The following is a 21,730-nucleotide window of genomic DNA, read 5'->3' on the forward strand; positions in this document are numbered from 1 at the left end:
CCGAGGATAACAGCGAATAATACAAGGTTCGTTTTATAACTGTGATTGGTGTTCACTTTGGGAAACCCATCTTCGCAAACTTTGGTCCGCCGCGATCGCTGAGTTGATCAGCAGGCCGGCGACTCCCAGGAGGCTGGGGCTGCCCGGGCCCCGCGCGCCCGCGGCCGCCGCCGCCGCCACCCCCGCCGCCCCCGGGGCGCGCGCCCGTGCCCGGCCCCCGCCTGCACCGCCGCGCCGCTCCGGAGCCGGGCTGCGGTCACCGAGCGCCCGGGTGCGGATGCGGGCGCCGGCCCGGGGTTGGCCAGGAGCACGCGAGCCGGGCGCCGGGGGCTTCGCGCCGGCTGCCAGGGCCCGGCGCGCTCGGCTGGGAAAGTTCTCCGGGCGCGAGGCCGGAGCTCAGCGCGGGGCCGGGGAAGGCCAGGTAAGGAGGGAACCGGGGCGCCTCGGCCGCCCCTCTCCCGCCGCTGTCCGCACCCTCACACCTCGCGACTCTGGGGCCGCTCGCCGGGCGAGGCCTCTGTGCTGGCCCCGCCCCCGGGTGGGGGCCGCTCGCCGCAGACCCCCGGCAGCGCCCGTGCTTTGCCGCCAGTGCTCCTGCGCGCGCCGCACCGCCGCCCGGCTCCCGCCCCGCTCGAGCCAGCGGCGAGCCCCGGGTCCGCACGGCGCAGCTGGAGCTTGGCGGGTGTGGGGGGGTCGCTGCTCGGGTCGGCGCGCGGGCCCTGGGCGCTCGGGTCGTCCGCGCATAGAGGCGAATCTTCCTCCCACCTCTGCTGTTGGTCCCACTCTTGCCCCGGGCACCTTGGAGTCCCCCCAAAAGGCCAGATTTTCGAGGGAGAAAAGCTGCTTCTGGGGGCCCTGATATCTTTAGGTTGGCCTTGGGGAAGTCGGGCAGCGGCGGGAAGTTTCCTTCTGCAAAGGGTCTGACTAGGGGCAGAGTTTCACGCTGAGTTGGGGACCGAGAAAGCGACCTCATCCAAGGTCACGCTGACCTGTTTACTCTATTTGGGGAATGCCCCTGAAAAAAAAGGGAAGGAAGGAAAGAAAAAGACGTTTGAAAACCACTAAACTACCTCCTCACCAAGGTCGGTTACAGAGGTATGATACATTTTGAGGGTCTGTATTTTAAGAAAAGATTAAAGGCACAGAATCAAATACAGTAGTAGGACTATGGCCAAAAAAAAAAAATTGTTTTAGTCAGGAGATATTTTGCAAAAAGTGAAAAAGTTCTATATGTAAATAAATGGAAAAGTAGAATTAGAAACCCACTTTTCTACATAACCTAATTTGATTTTCTAAACTTCTAGAATGTGACAGCCTTCCTTCCTGACTTTTTACTCCAACTTTTGTGGTTAGGTATTTTCAATTTGCAAGCTTGCACATTGCAATTGAGTTTTATGGCAGCCTTAAAAAAATTATTGCTCTCTGTTCATACTAAAGTTTGGTGGCTATTTTCTTTTCTGTTATTTTTAATACCAAGGACTGTTGCATGAACATGTCCCTGGTGTGACAGTACAGGAACTTGGCATTGTTCTTTGTGGCAAGAGAAAACCAAACAAGAACTACCTGAAACAAAATATAAACAAAACAAAAATTGGATCTCCTTCCACATTTGCAAAATGAAGAGGTCTGGCTGATCCCAGATGATCTTTAAGGCTCTTTCCTTCTCTGGGAGACTGGGTTTGTCTTTTGAAGAATTTGGGATACAAATATTAAGTGAAATCTAGAGTAAGATGTTATCTGTCCTAAAATTTTATACGTATAAACTGGGAGACATTTGATAGTTGAGTTTCTTTAATCTCATCAGTCTCTCAAAATAGCTGAATCATTGTGCATCCTGGGTTTCTAAATGGTTAGAAACATTTAATAACATTCTATGTTATTAAATAAAAATATGTTATGGGAAGCCCAAATCCCATGCTTCTTATCACAAGACTGACTAATAGGGTTGACACACTGGAGCATTCACATCTGCTTATTTTGAAACAGTCCCCGGGATAGATCAAGAATGGTTATGAAGCACTTGCTGTAGTATGTGAGCATAACAACACACAGTGACATGACAGGCAAGAAGTTTTGGAACAGCTTTGGAAAATATCCACGATAGATTTGCAAGCCTGCAAATTGCAATTGAAATCGTTTTTTGTAATTACGGGTGTTGGTCAGCTGGGATTATGAGCTATAGAGAATAAGAATTTACAAGAGTATATTGAATCATTAATGAGATTTTTTTTTAAAGGAAAGGGGAAAATATTTCTCTCTTTTATCTAAGTAGTTAGATGAAAATGTCAAAGTGAAATTTACAACCGGTTATTTTATAAATTAAATAAATAACCAAAAGTTGCTGACTTAAAGTTCCTGTAACAATGCTGGATCCTCCTCCAGCCCAGAGAATTCAGGGATCAATTCATACAGACCCAAAGTGAGATCTTCTCATTTTGTGCTTTTCAGCAGAATAACCTCTAGTGACTGTCACACACACACTCTGAAATTGGCGGAGGAGGAGGGATTTATGGTCTAGAAAATGGTCTATAGCAGCTGAGCCTATAGAAGAACTTTCATCTCTCTGAGCCTCATTTTCCATTCTGAACAATGCTGATAATACTATTTGGGTTGCAGAGTTGTTGTGACTCCTAAGTGGGTTAGCAGAGGCAAGACCCAGTGTCTGGCACATAATAAGAGCACAGCTCATCTTAGTTCTCCCTGTCTTCCTTAGTAGGTGTTTGTTTATTGACTGAATAAACTGTAGGTTGAACAGTAGGTCACAATTTTTTGCTTTTGATTTCAGAAACTCCATGTGGCAAAATCTTGATAATTGTTGAATATTGGTAATGGGTATATAGGGATTTATTATATATTATTTTCTCTGTTTTGGAATATGTTTAAAATTATTCATCAGAACAAAAATTTAAGAGTGAATCTGAAAAAAAACCCACCTTATAAGATATATTTCTAATCTAGCATTTCATTTTTAATTGGAATTTTTAAAATTATTCTATATGGACAGGAAAGAAAAATACAATTATATAGAGTGAATGGATGGGTGGGGAATGATACTGGAGAGCAATCCGTGGTGATCTTCAATTTTTTGTGAAAATATTTTTTATTTTAAAAGGATCCAAAAATACCACAATGTTGATACTTGTTAATTCTGGTTGTTGGATTCATGGCTTTTTATTCTCTGAAATTTTTGTATTTAAAAATTCTCAAATTAATATAAAACCACCTTTTGGTTTTGTAAGATTATTATAAAGGAAGCAGGGACTTCTCTGGTGGTGCAGTGGTTAAGAATCCACCTGCCAGTGCAGGGGACATGGGTTAATCCCTGGTCCAGGAAGATCCCACATGCTGTGGAGCAACTAAGCCCATGCGCCACAACTACTGAGCCCACGCGCTACAACTACTGAAGCCCCGTGCCCTAGAGCCTGCACTCCACAACTACTGAAGCCTACGCACTCTAGGGACCACGTGCCGCAACTACTGAAGCCCACACACCTAGAGCCCGTGCTCCGCAACGAGAAAAGCCACCACAATGAGAAGCCCATGCACCGCAAGGAAGAGTAGGCCCCACTGCTCGCCACAACTAGAGAAAGCCCTCACGCAGCAACGAAGACCCAACGCAGCCAAAAAAATAAATAAATAAAAAATAAAATAAGCAAACAATACAGATATGTGCAAAGAAAAAAGTAGTGTCCCACCATACAGGAATAACCACCCTTAAGATTAAGTGAAGATCATTCCATATGTCTTTCTTTGCATTTATACAACTAGAAGGATACAGACACATCACTGTGTAATGTGGTACTCCAATGACACATATAATGTTTGGGGGTTTATTTGTCTGTTTGCTTTTGGTCTTTGATGGAAGTTCTAAAAAACAAGTTTCTTTGCATTTTGATTTTTCAAGACTTTAGACTGTCTTTTAAAATGTAGCATTTATTTTAAAATTCAATATGCAACAACTGACTTTAAATGAGTTTTAAGTAGCTTAAGTTTTTTGCATATAAGATGTATTTTTAGATTATTTTATATCTCATAATTTGAAGCTGGGTTTTAATTATGTCAACATTTGAATTTCACTAAAATGCAAGCCCCATGAGGGCAGGGATTTATTGAATTATTGCATATGTTAATTAGTAATGTTTTCCTGGCCATTTGAAAGTTGATGATGCAGTCAATTATGCTATAATGCTTGTTTTGAAAACCAGCGTCATTCCAATGCAATTGAAATATTAGGGAACAATTTGAGCATAACACGAATTTTGCACTTGCTTATATATGATTTACTCAGCCAGAAACACCAGGTGAACACAGTAAACTGCAACCAGCTAACTGAGCCCTGTAGGAATACACAAAATGCAAACACACAGAGACCTCAAACGTCTACCAGCTACCTTGGTTCACCATGTGGTATCCTGCAAGATTGTGTTTTGCTATTCTTTTGCACTTAGGAATTTTTCTACATAAAAACACACTCATTGAACATCCCAAGAATGTTTAAGCATCTTGATTCAAAAAAGGCAAATAGTGCATGCAAAAGGAAAGCTTCAATATTGAAGAGAAGCTTGAGATAATCAAATATTTTGAAAGAATCAAGAGAATATGTAGTATTTCCTGAGCAGCAGGAATAAGGGAATAATCCACATTGCAGATCATGACAGGAAGTGCACAAAAAAGAAACATCTATGGCTGGAATAAGCTCAAGTACTACAAAGTCAATAACAATGAGGCTGAAAGAAATCAAAGAAATGGAAAGATTGTTGAGCATGTGGATGGAGGACCAGTGAACAATCTTTCTCACAAAGAGAAAGCTCCTGTCTATATATGAACACTTGAAATGGTCATTCCCTGCAGAAGTGCTCCTGTTAGCACCAGTAGTGGCTGGTTTGGTGGTTTCAAACATTGCTGACCCTGGTGTGTAATCCACCTGCTCATTAAGCCCGAAAAAATGACAGAGGAAAGATTATAGCCAATTAGCTAGCACACATGAACTTATTAGGTGTGTTTGCCAGGAAGGAAAATGAGAACCTGAAGTAAATAAACATAGAAAAAGTGAGTTCATTTGCTGCATATAGAACACTTGGAGGAGAGGTAAGTGAAGGTGTCTACCTTGGATTCATATCAAGAAAAGACTGTTTAATGCATCCATGATTCCAGCTTCTCTTGCATCTTTCATCAGGAATCGTAGGTGAACTTACTGCTTGACGTGATAGCAGGTGATCAAAAGTGAATGGCTTTCTGCTTGTGCCTTTAACCATTTCCAGGACATGGAGAAGTCAGAAGAACTTGAAGCAGAGTATGGGGGTTGTTCGTTTAAAGCAATCAAATGATGAGCTTGAGAAGGAGAGGTTTACTGCTGTATCTTCAAATTAAGAATTATAGGGACTGCGTGATTCAACATAGGACTCAACCTATCCTTCTGTTGCTCCAAAAATTGTAATTTCTTTTTTTTTCTCTTTTTTTGGCTGCGTTGGGTCTTCATTGCTGTGCGAGGGCTTTCTCTAGTTGTGGCTCACAGGCTCTAGAGCGCAGGCTCAGTAGTTGTGGTGCATGGGCTTAGTTGCTCCGCAGCATGTGGGATCTCCCCAGACCAGGGATTGAACCCGTGTCCCCTGCATTGGCAGGTGGATTCTTAACCACTGCTGCACCAGGGAAGTCCCTGTAATTTCTTTTTTTTCCTTCCAGTTTTATTGAGATATAATTGACATACAGCACTGTATAATTTTAAGATGTGCAGCATAACGATCTGACTTACATACGTCATGAAATGATTACCACAATAAGTTTAGTGAATATCCATCACCTCGTATGGATACAAAATTAAAGAAATAGGAAAAATATTTTTTCCTTGTGATGAGACCACTTAGGATTTGCTCTCTGAGCAACTTTCATGTATAACATAAAGCAGTGTTAACTATATTTATCATGTTGTACATGACATCCTTAGTGCTTATTTATAACTGGGAGTTTGTACCTTTTGACCACCTTCATCCAGTTCCCCCTGCCCCCAACTCCCGCCTCTGGTAACCACAAATCTGATCTCTTTTTCTATGAGTCTGTTTATTTTTGAAGTATAATTGACCTACCGCCCTATGTTAGTTCCTGGTGCACAACATAGTGAGTTGATATTTCTATACATTTCAGAATGATCACTATGTAAGTCTGGTTACCATCTGTCACCATACAAAGATATTACATAATTATCCACTATATTCCCCAGACTGTACATTTCATACCCGTGACTCATTTATTTTGTAACTGGAAGTTTGTACCTCTCAACCTCCCTCACCTATTTCTCTCATCCTCCCACCTGAAAATTTGTAATTTCTTAAGAAAACATTTAAATTCATTGACTCTAGGACTGAAGGGAGAAAACAAGAATGTTGTTGATTTGTTCCAGTTATTCCAAATATTTAGATTCAAACTATATGTGAAGCAGTATGTCATGGTGGTTAAGAGAGCAGAGCCTTGGCATCTGCCTGCCTGGGAGTGAATCTGGGCTCTGTCATTAGTGTATCCTTAAGCAACCTATATTTCAGTTTTCTCATCTGTAAAATGGGGACAATAAAACTACCTACTTCAAAAAGTTGTGAGGATTAAATGACATAATATTTTAAGGCTCTTAGAAACATGCCTGGCATATAGTAAGTGAATGTTCAGTAAATGTTAGGTGCTGGTAGTAATAGTGCTGGTAGTAGTACTAATAGTAGTATATGAGGATTAAGAAGATGGCAATTATATATTGCATTAATTTCCCATTGCTCAACTCATCTAAAATTTGGTGAAGTCACAATTAGAAGAATTACAGAGCTATTTGTTTTGAGTTCCTATGGGCTGTTTATTTAGTATTAATCTCTGGATGTGTCTGAAACGTCAAGTATCTGCCATATAAGTGTGGCTCAATTTTACAAAGAATTGACCCAGCTGAAAGTCAACCAAGAAAACATGGTATTCCAGGAATTTTGGAGATTGGTATATGAATGACATCACTATCTAGAAGTTGCCCATGTGTCCAAATGCTTAACAGTGTTGGGGCCACCTGACTCCATGAAAGGAAAACCTATGAAGTGATGCTGGGAACCACAGTGAATTTAAATGTAATTCCCAGAGCCACTTATCCTGTCTTGTTTTCCAGATATGACTGAAGACCTGTTATCACCTGATTTTCCTAATTTAAATCTAGCAAGGATTGAGTGTCTTCTGCTCCATAGACCTATATTCCAAGTCCATCATAGAATGTAGATTATTAGATTAATGAAAAGCCTCATGTATAGTTAGTATTGGTGTATACTGTGTGTGTATTCACTTTCTATTGCTTTGTAACAAATTACCACAAACTTAGCTTAAAACAACATAAATTTATTATCTCACAGTTTTTGTGAGTCAGAAGTCCAGGCACAGCTAAACTGGATCCTCAGCTCAGGGCCTCACACGCTTGCAATCCAGGTGTCAGCCACACTGCACCCCTCATTTGGAGTCCAGGGTCCTCTTCCAAGCTTTTTAGGGTGCTGGCAGAATTCAGCTCCTTGTGGTTGTAGGACTGAGGTCCCCATTATCCTGGTATCTGTTGGTTGGGTACTTCTTTCAGCTCACAGATACTGCCTGCAGTTCCTTGCCTTGTGGCCCCCATAGGCATGTCATAGCATGATGTCTGCTTTTTTCTAGGCCAGTAAGAATATGTTTGTCTAATTTCCAATCCCTCTCAAGTCCTACAGTGGAGTCTTATATAACTTAACATAATCGCAGCGGTGACTACTCCAGCACCATTGGCCATATAATGTTAACTAATCAAGGGAGCATCTGTCCCATGCCATTCACAGGTTCTGCCCAGACTCATGAGAAGGGGATTATAGGGTGTGCGCACAAGCAGGGCAGGAATCTTAGAATTCTCCCTACCACCGTATGTGATAAAGTGAGAAAGCAAACATGGCTGAAGATAATCAAATGTGACTTTAGCTGAGACAAGAGAATCAGAGAAGCCCTTCATAGCCTGTGGGCATGGTATGAAAAGTCAAAGGCATACTCCAGCCTAGAAGCCTAGTGGTACATGAAGAGACTTAGGCATTATGTGCAAACAAAGACTGGTGTGGACCTTCTGGAATCCAGAAGGCCACAGTCCAATCTCCAGCATAAAATTTATAAGATTGTCTGTCTGAGATTTTCAGTGTACACCATGAGGTATCATCAGAAGATGAAATGAGAAAACAAGACCATGTAATATAATTGCTTAGAAAAGTGGAATTCTCCTAAGGAAAAAGGAAAAAGTAGTGCCTTCCTTGGTAGGATAAAGAGGCCAAGAGCTGTAGGGGGGTTGGCCATCTTTTTAGGCAGAAACCAGATGGTGACACATCTGTGCCTTGGATAACATCTGACTGTAGCATATGAATATTGTAGCCAATATCATTTACATTTATATCAACTCTCTGCTCTTAATCTTAGATAATTCTTCCATATTTATACATTTATATGCTATACATATGCACTGTTTGCACAGCATCATGTCAAGTCTTTTCAGTTCCTCTCTCTTATTGCTTGAGAGGCTCTAGACCAGCACTGTCCAAGAGAAATATAACGCAAGCCACATATGTAATTTAAAATTTTCTAGTAGCAACATTAAAAAACAAGAAGAAATGGGTGAAATTAGCTTTAATAACATGTTTTATTTAACCCAGTATTTCCAAAACATTATCATTTCAACATGTAACCAATATAAAAATTATTCATGACTTATTCCTTATCTTTGTACTAAGTCTTCGCAATCCGTTGTGCACAGCACTTCTTACTTCAGGCCAGCCATATTTCAGAGTCTCAACAGCCACATGTGGCTCATGGCTCCTGCAATAGCCAGCACACGCCTAGAATTCTAAGGCCTCTGATCATGGGCATTTAATTTCAACTCTCATTTCTCTTTGTACTCACTTTCTAGATAATCTTGCCAGCTCCAGTCCTTATTCATGATTGTCCTGTGTTATTACAAGACAACTGTTACATACCCCTCCATCCTGCCCCTTATCTTCTGTTGTGAACTCTGTTGCTAGACCAAGTGCATCAGGTTAAACATGACTCAAACTGAGTCCCCCTTTCCTCTGATTTCTTTCCAAGCTTCGGGAAAGAAAGGGATGAAAGGAAGATGAAAGCATCTTCATCCCTTTTCTGTTCCTCTATCTCAGTAGAGACACATCTTCCTTTCATTTCTTCCTCATGGTCTAATATATGCTTTCCTTTCTTTTTAGTCCAACACCTAAGCCGTTGATTCAGGTATTGATCATATCTCACTTGGACTTCCTGGCTTATTAACCTGCTTGTTCCAAAACTGTATTCTACACACTGCTTTTCTACCTGAGCACTGTTACCATTGTTTTATATATATATATATATATATATAAACACATACATACATATACATACATATAGATACATATATAATGACCAATTAATAAAGCCAATATTTTAAAAATGCACACACTATCTACATTCATTTCTTTAAAAAAATACTTAAATATATACCCCAACTGAGAGAATAAGCAAATTATGACGCTTTAAAAAGGAAAATATATATAATGGGCAATATAATATACAGTGGAAGCCATGTAGACCAATAATAAAGGCATAAAAACTCAGAACCTAGAAGGTGCACTTCAGCCACCATGTTAAGGAAAGGCTGCTGCAGAATATCCACAAACCTTGAGCCCCCCTTGGAGATGAGTGGTGGGGAAGAAAAATGCCTCCTGACCTGAGCAAAGCATGGAAATGAAGACACACAGGAGAAAATGTGCCTTTCCAGCCCTTTAAAAATAAGCATTAGGGCTTCCCTGGTGGCTCAGTGGTTAAGAAACTGCCTGCTAATGCAGGGGACACGGGTTCAAGCCCTGGTCTGGGAAGATCCCACATGCCGCGGAGCAACTAAGCTCGTGTGCCACGACTACTGAGCCTGTGCTCTAGAGCCCGGGCTCCACAACAAAAGAAGCCACTGCAATGAGAAGCCCGCGCACCGCAACAGAGAGTGGCCCTCGCTCACTGCAACTAGAGAAAGCCTGTGCACAGCAACAAAGACCCAAGGCAGCCATAAATAAAATAAATAATATAAATTTAAAAAAAATGATAATAAGGATTAAAATCCAGACCCTTTACTCTACAGAATGTTCTGTTGTCTCTCAACCCTAGCCCCCTAAAAGTTTGTAACCCTGGTTGCATAACAAAATGGGAAATTTGTGAAAAAATGCCGGTGCCTGGACCCTACCACAGTCCTTAAGTAATTAAACAATCTCTAGAGTTGGGCCCCAGTCATAAACCTGGTGTTAAGATCTGCAGTCATAATTCAGTTCTGCCCCTCAGCTCTACATTTTGACCTAAGCTAGGAATAATGTTCTATTTCATATCATGGAGAGTTGTGTTATTTTAGAGCTAAAAGGAACCACACATTATTTGTCCAACTCTTTCATTTTATCAATGAGGAAACAGGTCTGGGAAGCTTAAAATCACACGCTGTTTAGGGGCACAGCTAAGACTAGGACCCTTCTCTTAAGTAGTAATGCCAACTGGACAGACTAGATAGCAGAATGGCGCACTGACACCAGCACTGCAGCCGTGGACAGACAACTAGGGATCAGGGAACATTACATGGAGTAACCAGCATGGGAGGACAGCCAGTGGTCAGCCAGGAATGGACACAGCTGAGGCTCTGCAAGCAAGGATAATTCAGAGATCCTTCAGGAACAAGATAAAATAATGGCTCTCAAACTTTAGTGTGCATAAGAATCAGCTGGGAGCCTATCAGAAATGCATCTGTCTGGGTCCCTTCCTGACTCAGTAGTTCTGGGGTGGGGCCAGGGAAGGAGCATTTTAACAAGCCACCCAGGTGATTCTTTTTTTTTTTAAGATTGTAAAGTTTTTTATTTTTATTTTATTTTTTTAACGTTTTTATTGGAGTATAATTGCTTTACAACGTTGTGTTAGTTTCTGCTGTATAACAAAGTGAATCAGCTATATGTATACATATATCTCCATATCCCTTCCCTCTTGCGTCTCCCTCCCACCCTCCCTATCCCACCCCTCTAGGTGGTCACAAAGCACCGAGCTGATCTCCCTGTGCTATGCAGCTGCTTCCCACCAGCTATCTATTTTACGTTTGGTAGTGTATATATGTCCATGCCACTCTCTCACTTCGTCCCAGCTTACCCTTCCCCCTCCCCATATCCTCAAGTCCATTCTCTAGTCAGTCTGCGTCTTTATTCCCGTCTTGCCCCTAGCTTCTTCATGACCATTTTTTTTTTTTTTTTTTAGATTCCATATATATGTGTTAGCATACGGTATTTGTTTTTCTCTTTCTGACTTACTTCACTCTGTATGACAGACTCTAGGTCCATCCAACTCACTACAAATAACTCAATTTTGTTTCTTTTTATGGCTGAGTAATATTCCATTGTATATATGTGCCACATCTTCTTTATCCATTCATCTGTCGATGGACACTTAGGTTGCTTCCATGTCCTGGCTATTGTAAATAGAGCTGCAATGAACATTGTGGTACAGGACTCTTTTTGAATTATGGTTTTCTCAGGGTATATGCCCAGTAGTGGGATTGCTGGGTCGTATGGTAGTTCTATTTTTAGTTTTTTAAGGAACCTCCATACTGTTCTCCATAGTGGCTGTATCAATTTACATTCCCATCCCATCAACAGTGCAAGAGGGTTCCCTTTTCTCCATACCCTCTCCAGCATTTATTGTTTGTAGATTTTTTGATGATGGCCATTCTGACCGGTGTGAGATGATACCTCACATTGTAGTTTTGATTTGCATTTCTCTAATGATTAATGATGTTGAGCATTCTTTCATGTGTTTGTTGGCAATCTGTATATCTTCTTTGGAGAAATGTCTATTTAGGTCTTCTGCCCATTTTTGAATTGGGTTGTTTGTTTTTTTAATATTGAGCTGCATGAGCTGCTTGTAAATTTTGTAAATTAATCCTTTGTCAGTTGCTTCATTTGCAAATATTTTCCCCCATTCTGAGGGTTGTCTTTTTGTCTTGTTTATGGTTTCCTTTGCTGTGCAAAAGCTTTTAAGTTTCATTAGGTCCCATTTATTTATTTTTGTTTTTATTTCCATTCCTCTAGGAGGTGGGTCAAAAAGGATCTTGCTGTGATTTATGTCATAGAGTGTTCTGCCTACGTTTTCCTCTAAGAGTTTGATAGTGTGTGGCCTTACATTTAGGTCTCTAATCCATTTTGAGTTTATTTTTGTGTAGGGTGTTAGGGAGTGTTCTAATTTCATTCTCTTACATATAGCTGTCCAGTTTTCCCAGCACCGCTCATTGAAGAGGCTGTCTTTTCTCCATTGTAAATTCTTGCCTCCTTTATCAAAGATAAGGTGACCATATGTGTGTGGGTTTATCTCTGGGCTTTCTATCCTGTTCCATTGATCTATATTTCTGTTTTTGTGCCAGTACCATACTGCCTTGATTACTGTAGCTTTGTAGTATAGTCTGAAGTCTGGGAGCCTGATTCCTCCAGCTCCGTTTTTCTTTCTCAAGATTGCTTTGGCTATTCAGGTCTTTTGTGTTTCCATACAAATTGTGCAATTTTTTGTTCTAGTTCTGTTAAAAATGCCAGTGGTAGTTTGATAGGGATTGCATTGAATCTGTAGATTGCTTTGGGTAGTAGAGTCATTTTCACAATGTTGATTCTTCCAATCCAAGAACATGGTATATCTCTCCATCTGTTTGTATCATCTTTCATTTCTTTCATCAGTGTCTTATAGTTTTCTGCATACAGGTCTTTTGTCTCCTTAGGTAGGTTTATTCCTAGGTATTTTATTCTTTTTGTTGCAGTGGTAAATGGGAGTGTTTTCTTAATTTCACTTTCAGATTTTTCATCATTAGTGTATAGGAATGCAAGAGATTTCTGTGCATTAATTTTGTATCCTGCTACTTTACCAAATTCATTGATTAGCTCTAGTAGTTTTCTGGAAGCATCTTTAGGATTCTCTATGTATAGTATCATGTCATCTGCAAACAGTGACAGCTTTACTTCTTTTCCAATTTGGATTCCTTTTATTTCTTTTTCTTCTCTGATTGCTGTGGCTAAAACTTCCAAAACTATGTTGAATAATAGTGGTGAGAGTGGGCAACCTTGTCTTGTTCCTGATCTTAGCGGAAATGGTTTCAGTTTTACACCATTGAGGATGATGTTGGCTGTGGCCAGGTGATTCTGATGGAGGTGATCTGAGCACACCTGCTGGGAAGCACTAAACACTAATCTAAGGAACAAGATTGTTGTTGGCTTCCAGAGACTGGCTTCTTGGCCACTGGAAAGTGAAGACTTAAGGATGGGTTGGTTCTGGGTCTATACCTGCCAGCAGTAGGTGGTCAGGACACAAGATAGGGACGAATGATAGAGATCACTCCTGCAGAAATGAGTAAATTTAGAATTTACAGTATAAGGATGGCTCGTCTTCATTTGTAATCCTCTGAGGGAAAGAAAACTTTTTTTTAAAATTTATTTATTTATATATATTTTTTATTTTTGGTTGTGTTGGGTCTTCGTTTCTGTGCGAGGGCTTTCGCCAGTTGCGGTGAGCGGGGGCCACTCTTCATCGCGGTGCGTGGGCCTCTCATGGTCGCGGCCTCTCCCGTTGCGGAGCACAGGCTCCAGACGCGCAGGCTCAGTATTTGTGGCTCACGGGCTTAGTCGCTCCGCGGCATGTGGGATCTTCCCAGACCAGGGCTCGAACCCGTGTCCCCTGCATTGGCAGGCAGATTCCCAACCACTGCGCCACCAGGGAAGCCCGGAAAGAAAACTTTTGAAAACTGTGTTCTCCAAATGGCTCAGCTCTGTTACAAGCAACAAATACAGCAATGGCATTTCTATGTTACTTTAAAATTTGCTAAGAATTTTTAATAAAGATTTTCTCATCCGAATCTTCCAGCACCCTTTAAAGTGGACAGAATAGGTGATATCACCTCTGCTTTACTGATGAATAAATATGTCTGAGTTCATCTAAGTAGCAGGGAGGAAACTAAAGCCTACATTTTCTAAATGCTGGTACTGTGAAAGCAGAATGATGCAGTTTAAACTGTGAGTTTCACAGTCAGGCAGACCTGGATGGAATCTTAGTTCCAATATGAGCAGTGTGGTAACCTTGAACAGTTTACTTGCCTTCTCTGAGTTTTCTCATCTGTGAGATGGAGATAATAGTACTTTCCTCATGGGCTTGTTGTGCAGATTAAATGAGATAATTTTTCAAATATGTCTGGCACATAGTTGCTGAATAAGTGCAGCTCCTTAAAGATAAGCAGAGAAAACTAGCTTTTTTTTTTTTATCCAAAACAACATAAATTTATTCTCTCATAGTTCTGAAGGCCAGAAGTCTGAAATCATGGTGTTGGTAGGTGTACTCCTTCCAGAAGCTCTAAGGGAGATTCTGTTCCTTGCCTCTTCCAGTCTCTGGTGGCTGTCGGCATTCCTTGATTTATGGCTGCTTCACTCCAGTCTCTGCCTCTGTGGTCACATTGCTTCCTCCTCTTCTATCCTCCTCTTCTATCTGCATCCTCTGTGTGTCTCTTATAAGAACAATTGCCATTGGATTTGGCCCATCCAAGTAATCTAGGATGGTCTTCTCATCTGGAGATCCTTAACTTAGTTATATCTACAAAGACCTTTTTTCCAAATAAGATTACATTCACAGCTTCCAGGGATTAGGGTATGGTCATATATATTGGGGGGCAAAAACTAGCTTGAAGTTCATGATTATTTCCCATATGGAACACACACCAAAGTTGGGATATGATTCCAATTAATAAGTAGAATATTGATGGAATTTTGATCTTCTTCGTTGCCTAGCAACTCAAACTAACACAATACCACATGCTACCAGAGTTGTTTTAATCAGATCAGGAATTCAACTGCTCTTAAGGAACTGAACGTTCTAAGAAGACAGAAGGATTCTCCTATGAATTTGGAGTTGTGCCAGACATCTTAAATAAGTGATGTCCCAACCCCTCAGTCAAGGTCTCCTCCACTTCTGTTCCCTTAGGTGACAGAATATGTTAGAACATCTGTTGAATTGGATAGAGAGTGGGGATGGAAAAGGCAGAGTGGGCTTGTACCTCTATACCAGTGTATTCAATCCACATTCACTGAGTGCCAAGGGTCAGAAGTACAAAAACATTTGTCTTTGCCCCTGAAGAATTTTGGAATCTAGAAGAGGAAGTGAGTCAATGTTGAATAATAATACAGCAGATTACTTCATGAGTGCCTTTCTATGTCTGTGTCCCTGGCAGTATTCTAAGCATTATGGATTGAGCAGTACAAGCAGATATAGGAGGTCTCAAATATCCACTGTTAGGATTATTATTTTACTGGCAAGCTGTCCTGGCGGAATATCCCACTGGTCTCCCAACACATTAAATCAGATTCACAACCTTGAAAGACACATTGCCTGCTGGGGAGGGCATGAAGCTGAGTGGAGGGGGACTTGAACTTCCAGCCTGTGACTTACTGCCTCCTTTCCCTGAAGCAAGTTACTTAACCGGTCCGGTGCCCCACCTTGCTCATCTGTAGGCTGAGCATGATGCCTTAGATACTGCCTCCCCCACAGCAGTAAGTGTGATGCAGCGAGGTAATAAATGTCCACGTTGTGAACCGATAATTGCCATTTCTGAGCTGATCTTCATCAGTTTGCCACCCAGTTTAGATCACATTTCACTGAGCATCTTTGTGCCTGCCTTTACATTTCCTTATTCCCTAGAACTCAGGGTCTTACAATTTAAAGAGCAAACTTGGAAATATTTTGTTTATTTGCCCTTTATTTTGTCTCCGTCATTTGTATCCCCATGTGTTAACTTCTTGTGCAGGGAAGACCCACTTTATTGCTTAAGAAATCCATTGCGCTCCTTTGGCATTTCAGCATTTATTTACCCAAAAACATGACTTAAGGCCTACAGGCCTTTAAGGCAGGCAGCTGGTTGATGAATCATGTGCAGCATTCATAATCGTGCTGCTGGCACATGTCAGAGGAACACTCAGGCTCATCACCTGCCCCTGTCAGTTCTTCCTCTTCTAATAAAGTACATCTGTTTTGGTGACTGAATAAAAACACACCAAGCAGAGAAAGGCTGGGTGTGGAGTAATTTAATCAGGGCAAGTCAGCACTCCCCGTTGAGTGAGACAGTGTCAAGGATAGGAAGATGGCTTGGTAGCAGCTTATTGAAACAGAAGCCGACTGGGAAGGGCCGGAAACACAGTTCCTCATATAATCATAATGGGTCACACTCCAGGAATGTAGGTGGCCCAGTATATCCCCCAAGTCAAGAGTTTAAGGGGACAAGATTCCCATAAGCCCCCTTCTGAATTGCCACAAACATTTTACATGGCCTCTCCCTATTAGCATCATTTTAACAATTTGTTGAGGATTATAAATTTTTCAGGAAGTTCAAACCCAAGTTCAGAGCTCTACTGGTGGTGCTTTCTAATATTGGCTTCATGGCTGTGCTTGGCATCCTAAGGAATTGATTAATTTAAAATACCCAAGTTTTAAAAGTAAAACAGCAAGGGGACTGACATTTGCAGTCTGCATTTCACAGTTGTCACTACTCATTGTGTTTTTTAAAAACGTTTCTTTGTTTTGAATGTGCAGTAATATATAATTTTGCGTTTTGTTTAAAGAGGAGAAATGAAACATATTCAGGATGCCAGTCTGCCTTGAATCTCATCTCTCACAGAGAGATGGGTGGAGTGATAATTAGAGGGATGCAGACTGTGTAAAATGTATTTGAAAGCAGCATAAGTAGAAACAACAATATGGTTGTAAGTTATAGGTCTGTGTTGTTGTTTCTTTTTTTCATGATTCACCTGGTGATGTTCTTAATGTCATTACTTGCTGAGAAGAGAATCACTGTCCAAGATGAAAAACGAGGAACTTCAGCGGCAGCAGCTTCTTTATTTTCATTTCTAGTTCTGTTGGTAGTAACACTATTCCTTTTTTCACTTCAGCTAAGTCATTTTCACCTCTGTTTGTGTACTTTTTTTCTGAGACAAGATCTATGATATTTGATATTTTATTAACAGGTGTTCTGGAAAAATCCATCTCAAGATAAAAACACTAAATATAGTACACAAGTTCAAGGTTCTTGAATGTTATTTTGGTTTCAAAAAAGTCAATCTAATGAATGCTTCACATTGAAACCATTTATTGTTAAGAAACCTGGTGATAAATGATACATATCCTACAGCTCTGTCATCATGGTTAAATCTCTCCTGAGTCAGATCACATATTAGCATTTTTACCATATGGCTGAAAGGGTAGAGAATGTATGTGCAGAGGAACAAGTCGCTAACATTTTTGACCATCTGGTAAATAAATGTGTAAGTAGCAGGAATTTTAATATTATTTATTTAGTTATATGGATGCAACCTTTAACCTGAAATAGCCTCTAATACAGTGAGGGAGAACTGAATTTTTATTTCTCAAATAATTTAGATCTAATTAATTAAACATTTTCACAGTCTACTATGTGCTCTTAAAATCTGACTCCTAATTGTGTGTTTCTTATGTTTATTGATTTATTAGGGCTTCTTACAGTGCCTAATTTAAAATCTCTCTCATGGGAGATCACATGATTGGATCTGGCATGCAGGCTCAAGTCCTGAAGTTCTGCTCTGCCACCAACCACTGTGTGGCCTTGGATAAATTACTTGGCCTCTCTGAGCTTCGAATTCCTCATCTATAAAGAGTGAATAAAAAAAAAAAAAAGAGTGAATAACATACTGTCAAACTATCTCTAAAAGGGTGGGCCATGGAAGGCCATGGATTGATGCATCAAAATCATGTGGGGAGCTTGTTCAAAATGCCAACACTTGGGCTCCACCCTCAGAGATTCGGACTCAGTATATCCAGAAACAGTCTGTGAATCTGCATATTTAGTCACTGTCCCAAGATATTCTGAGGTATACTGAATTACTCTTATAGGGACCAGCTGATTATAGCACTTAGCTTTCTTGAAAAATATGTAGTTAGTTAATTGTAACAAATACTAAAATTTCTGTAAATAATTTATTATTATTAACAAGCCTAACTCTAAAATATGCAATTTTATATCCTAGAAATTTAACACTTTCAGTATTTGTGCTGAAAACGTTTTAACTTCACAGAAAATAGGATGTCAACTTGAATAAGTAAGTAATGCTGATAATTCATTAAATATACTTCTCACTTCTCCTTGTTTAATTAGAATCCTTTCTGGCTTTTTCTTACACAGGAAACCACAAAGTATTTGTGGGCTAGATCTAAATCAGGAGCCCAGATGAACTTAAGGATGGTAGCATGGGATTCTTAGTTTTTCAAGATCCATACACACCAAACCCTTAATCACCCCAACTCCAGTGTCCAGGCTTTCTCTGGTTTTGTGAAGAATGAGCAAAACTCTGATGATGGAAAAGCAAAGGACTTAATTACTTGCTTCGATATCATTTAACATCAACTGAGAAGTGAACCAGACGGTAGTACAGCCATGGAAAGAAATTCAAGTTTATGGAAGAACCTAATAGATGAGCACCCAGTCTGCACCATCTGGAAGCAAGAGGCCGAAGGAGCCATCTATCATCTTGCCAGTATTTTATTTGTAGTAGGTTTCATGGGTGGCAGTGGATTCTTCGGGCTCCTTTACGTCTTCAGTTTGCTGGGGTTGGGTTTTCTCTGTTCTGCTATCTGGGCTTGGGTAGATGTCTGTGCAGCTGACATATTTTCCTGGAATTTTATATTGTTTGTCATCTGCTTCATGCGGTTTGTTCATATCGCCTATCAAGTTCGCAGCATAACCTTTGCGCGAGAATTTCAGCTGCTGTACAGCTCCCTCTTCCAGCCTCTGGGGACCTCTTTGCCTGACTTCAGAACTATTGCTATGAGCTCAGAAGTGGTTACTTTGGAAAAGGAGCACTGTTATGCCATGCAGGGGAAAACCTCCATTGACAAACTCTCCCTGCTTGTTTCAGGAAGGTTTGTACTCTTGACACTTGCATGTCTTTCCTCTTTATTAGTTACTAGCTTCTGTTTCTTTCTGCTGCATTTTCCATCTCAACACAGCATAATCCTGGGCAGTATTGAGCACGCTGAGGCATGAGAAAGCCCTTGACACATGAGTCATGGATACAGGCATTTAGAGTACAGGGTATTATTTACTTGAAGCAGGTTATAATTTAGAGTCTTAATATTTCTTCATATAAATCAAACGTACGAATTGGTTTGTCTGGATATGCTACTTGTTTCCAAGCTAATCATGAGAGTCAAGAGGATGATGCCAGCTTAAATTAATAGAATACTTATGTTAGCATGAAAGTATTTTGAACAGATTCTGATAGGGCATTCTTTTAAATAATAAAGAACACTTAAATCTTATAATGATCATTTTTTTCAGTAAATTCTACCAATTGCCCACTTGCTAGAAGGGGACGTGCACTATATATAAAATTTGAAAACAGAAAGTTTGGAGGAAGAAATACTAATGTGGTTATTCATGTTTTTTAAAAGGTTAAATATTTAGTTTACAGAGGTGTTTCCAGTGGTACTTCTTTATGTTCTTCAGTGTTCTCCTACTTAATTTAAAATCTGACTGAGTGCATTGAAACTTTTAATTGAAATATATTATATACACATAAATGGGCACATATCATCAATGTACAGTTCGATGAATTTTCTGATGAATCTTACCCACTGTTCCAGAATCCTAACCATGGGAGGAACAGCAGTACATAAATCTTACAGGGGATTTTTGTCATTTACTGTAGTGTATGAATTCAATATTTTGCCCTTAAAGATTTTAAAAGCCAAAAAAAACATCAGAGATCGGAAATACTGTTCCCTATCCTCGTCCCCAACTTAGTGCTCTCTTTCTCCTTCCCTCATAACTGATGTCCTTTGTGTTTGGGTAGGATCAGAGTGACAGTTGATGGCGAATTTCTGCATTACATTTTCCCCTTCCAGTTCCTGGATTCTCCTGAATGGGACTCACTGAAACCCACAGAGGAAGGCATTTTTCAGGTAAGGAATAACTAGGCCACACTGTGAACACTGCCTCTTCCAAACAGATAAACACTGTTCATTTAAAAACAGGCAAACAAGCAAACAGAGCAGCAGATGACATAGGAATAATTTATATTTAACTTTGGAATGTACTTAGTATCATGCATGTCTTCCCAGTTCCGCTTGAGTCTTGCTGATTAATGTCACTTTATAGGTCCGGCAACAAGGAGAAGATTGGGTATTACATATGACGGAAAGGAGTTTGTGATAAATATTCTTAAATTTTTCTTTGCTTAACTGAGTATATGGGAATTAAAATATAATTAATTGATATTTGACTCTAAACACTGCCACCTGTCACAGTTTAGAAAAACACCAAGAACAAAAAATCTGCCCTTATTAAAAAATAAGTGACTTTTAAAATTCAAAATACTGATGAATTTCAGTTGTTTTCTAGCAACAAAATGCTAAACTTACTGTCACTAGTCTGCTGCCATATCTGGTAGTTTTGAAAGATAATCCTTTCAGTAGGTTCTGTCTATTATGGTATACTGTCTTCCTCTGGTTAATCCATGTAACATACATGTGTGTATATATGTGTGTGTGTCTTTGTAATACAAACTCATATACATATGCACAATAGGTTAATTCTATTCGGTACTGCAGAAACTGCATTAGGGTTAAATGTTTACAGTCTTCAGGATTGACTTGGAAATATTTCTCTAACAAACATTAGCTAACTTTATTATGTTTTAATATCAAGTAGCTGTCACTTCACTGAAATGCAAAATCTAGATACCCAAACTTAGAAAACAGATAAAGTGGAGATGGGCACAACATTGTGATTATTCATGTTATAAATTACATATATAGTAATAAATTTTGTAGTTTCTATTTTTACAATATATTGTGGGTTGGTAGGCTTTTTTAACGTTAAAATCAGCACGAGAAATTCATTTAAAATTTGGGGCCAAAAAAAACCCACATGGCAGAAGGTTTCCTGCTTCCTAATCTCTGATTATGTGTGGTCTTGTGTTTGTTTAGGTAACCCTCACAGCAGAAACTGATTGTCGATATGTGTCCTGGAGGAGAAAGAAATTATACTTGCTCTTGGCTCAGCATCGTTACATCTCCCGCCTGTTTTCAGTTTTAATTGGCAGTGACATTGCAGATAAACTCTATGCCTTGAATGACAGGGTATATATAGGAAAAAGATACCATTACGATATTCGGTTACCCAACTTCTATCAAATGTCAAGTCCTGAAATGTCCAGATCAGCCCTGACAGAACATTTTCAGAATTCCAGACGACATTGTGATAAATGACACCGAACCCTGAAGTTTTATAATGATAAAAGACTCTCTTCATCACTCCCCAAATGAAATAGCAAAATACAGAAAATGGAGCTCACTAATATTTTTATAAATCCAACTCAGAGGCGAGATGCCACTGCCAGCTGTTTTATTCATCTCAACGTGTGCATTGTGAATAAATTTTACAAGTTTTTTTCTGTATTTCTCATTGAAATATATGGGGGGGGCGGTGAGTAACTATGGGCAGTTTGTCCTTTTCTGCATCAGCACTGGGAGAATGAAATTTTGCATTCTCAAATATGTCCTCAGACTTATTCAAATCTGCTGCCTTGCCCTACTGAGTTAGTTAGGGGTTGCTTCTCAAGAAGCAGCCAGTAAGTACTCTGAGCAGGAGAGTGGGTAGCTA

At 40.1% G+C, this 21,730-nt stretch overlaps 1 protein-coding gene across 2 annotated transcripts; it reads left to right on the top strand.

Annotated features, from left to right (window-relative positions):
- Positions 1-2: 2 nt before the first annotated feature.
- Positions 3-21,517, top strand: POPDC3 (popeye domain cAMP effector 3). Of its 2 annotated transcripts, none has more exons than XM_082405277.1 (4): positions 3-26; positions 18,251-18,987; positions 19,920-20,028; positions 21,055-21,517. In XM_082405277.1, the coding sequence occupies exons 2-4, from the start codon at positions 18,503-18,505 to the stop codon at positions 21,334-21,336; spliced, it is 876 nt and encodes a 291-aa protein (XP_082261403.1). In that variant the 5' UTR covers positions 3-26; positions 18,251-18,502; the 3' UTR covers positions 21,337-21,517. The 2 variants fall into 2 exon arrangements, with proteins under 2 accessions (XP_082261403.1, XP_082261402.1); XM_082405276.1 differs by lacking the exon at positions 3-26 and adding an exon at positions 209-421.
- Positions 21,518-21,730: the final 213 nt, after the last annotated feature.

Source organism: Balaenoptera borealis (genome assembly GCF_965194805.1).
Source record: "Balaenoptera borealis genome assembly, chromosome: 9".
NCBI lineage: Eukaryota > Metazoa > Chordata > Mammalia > Artiodactyla > Balaenopteridae > Balaenoptera > Balaenoptera borealis.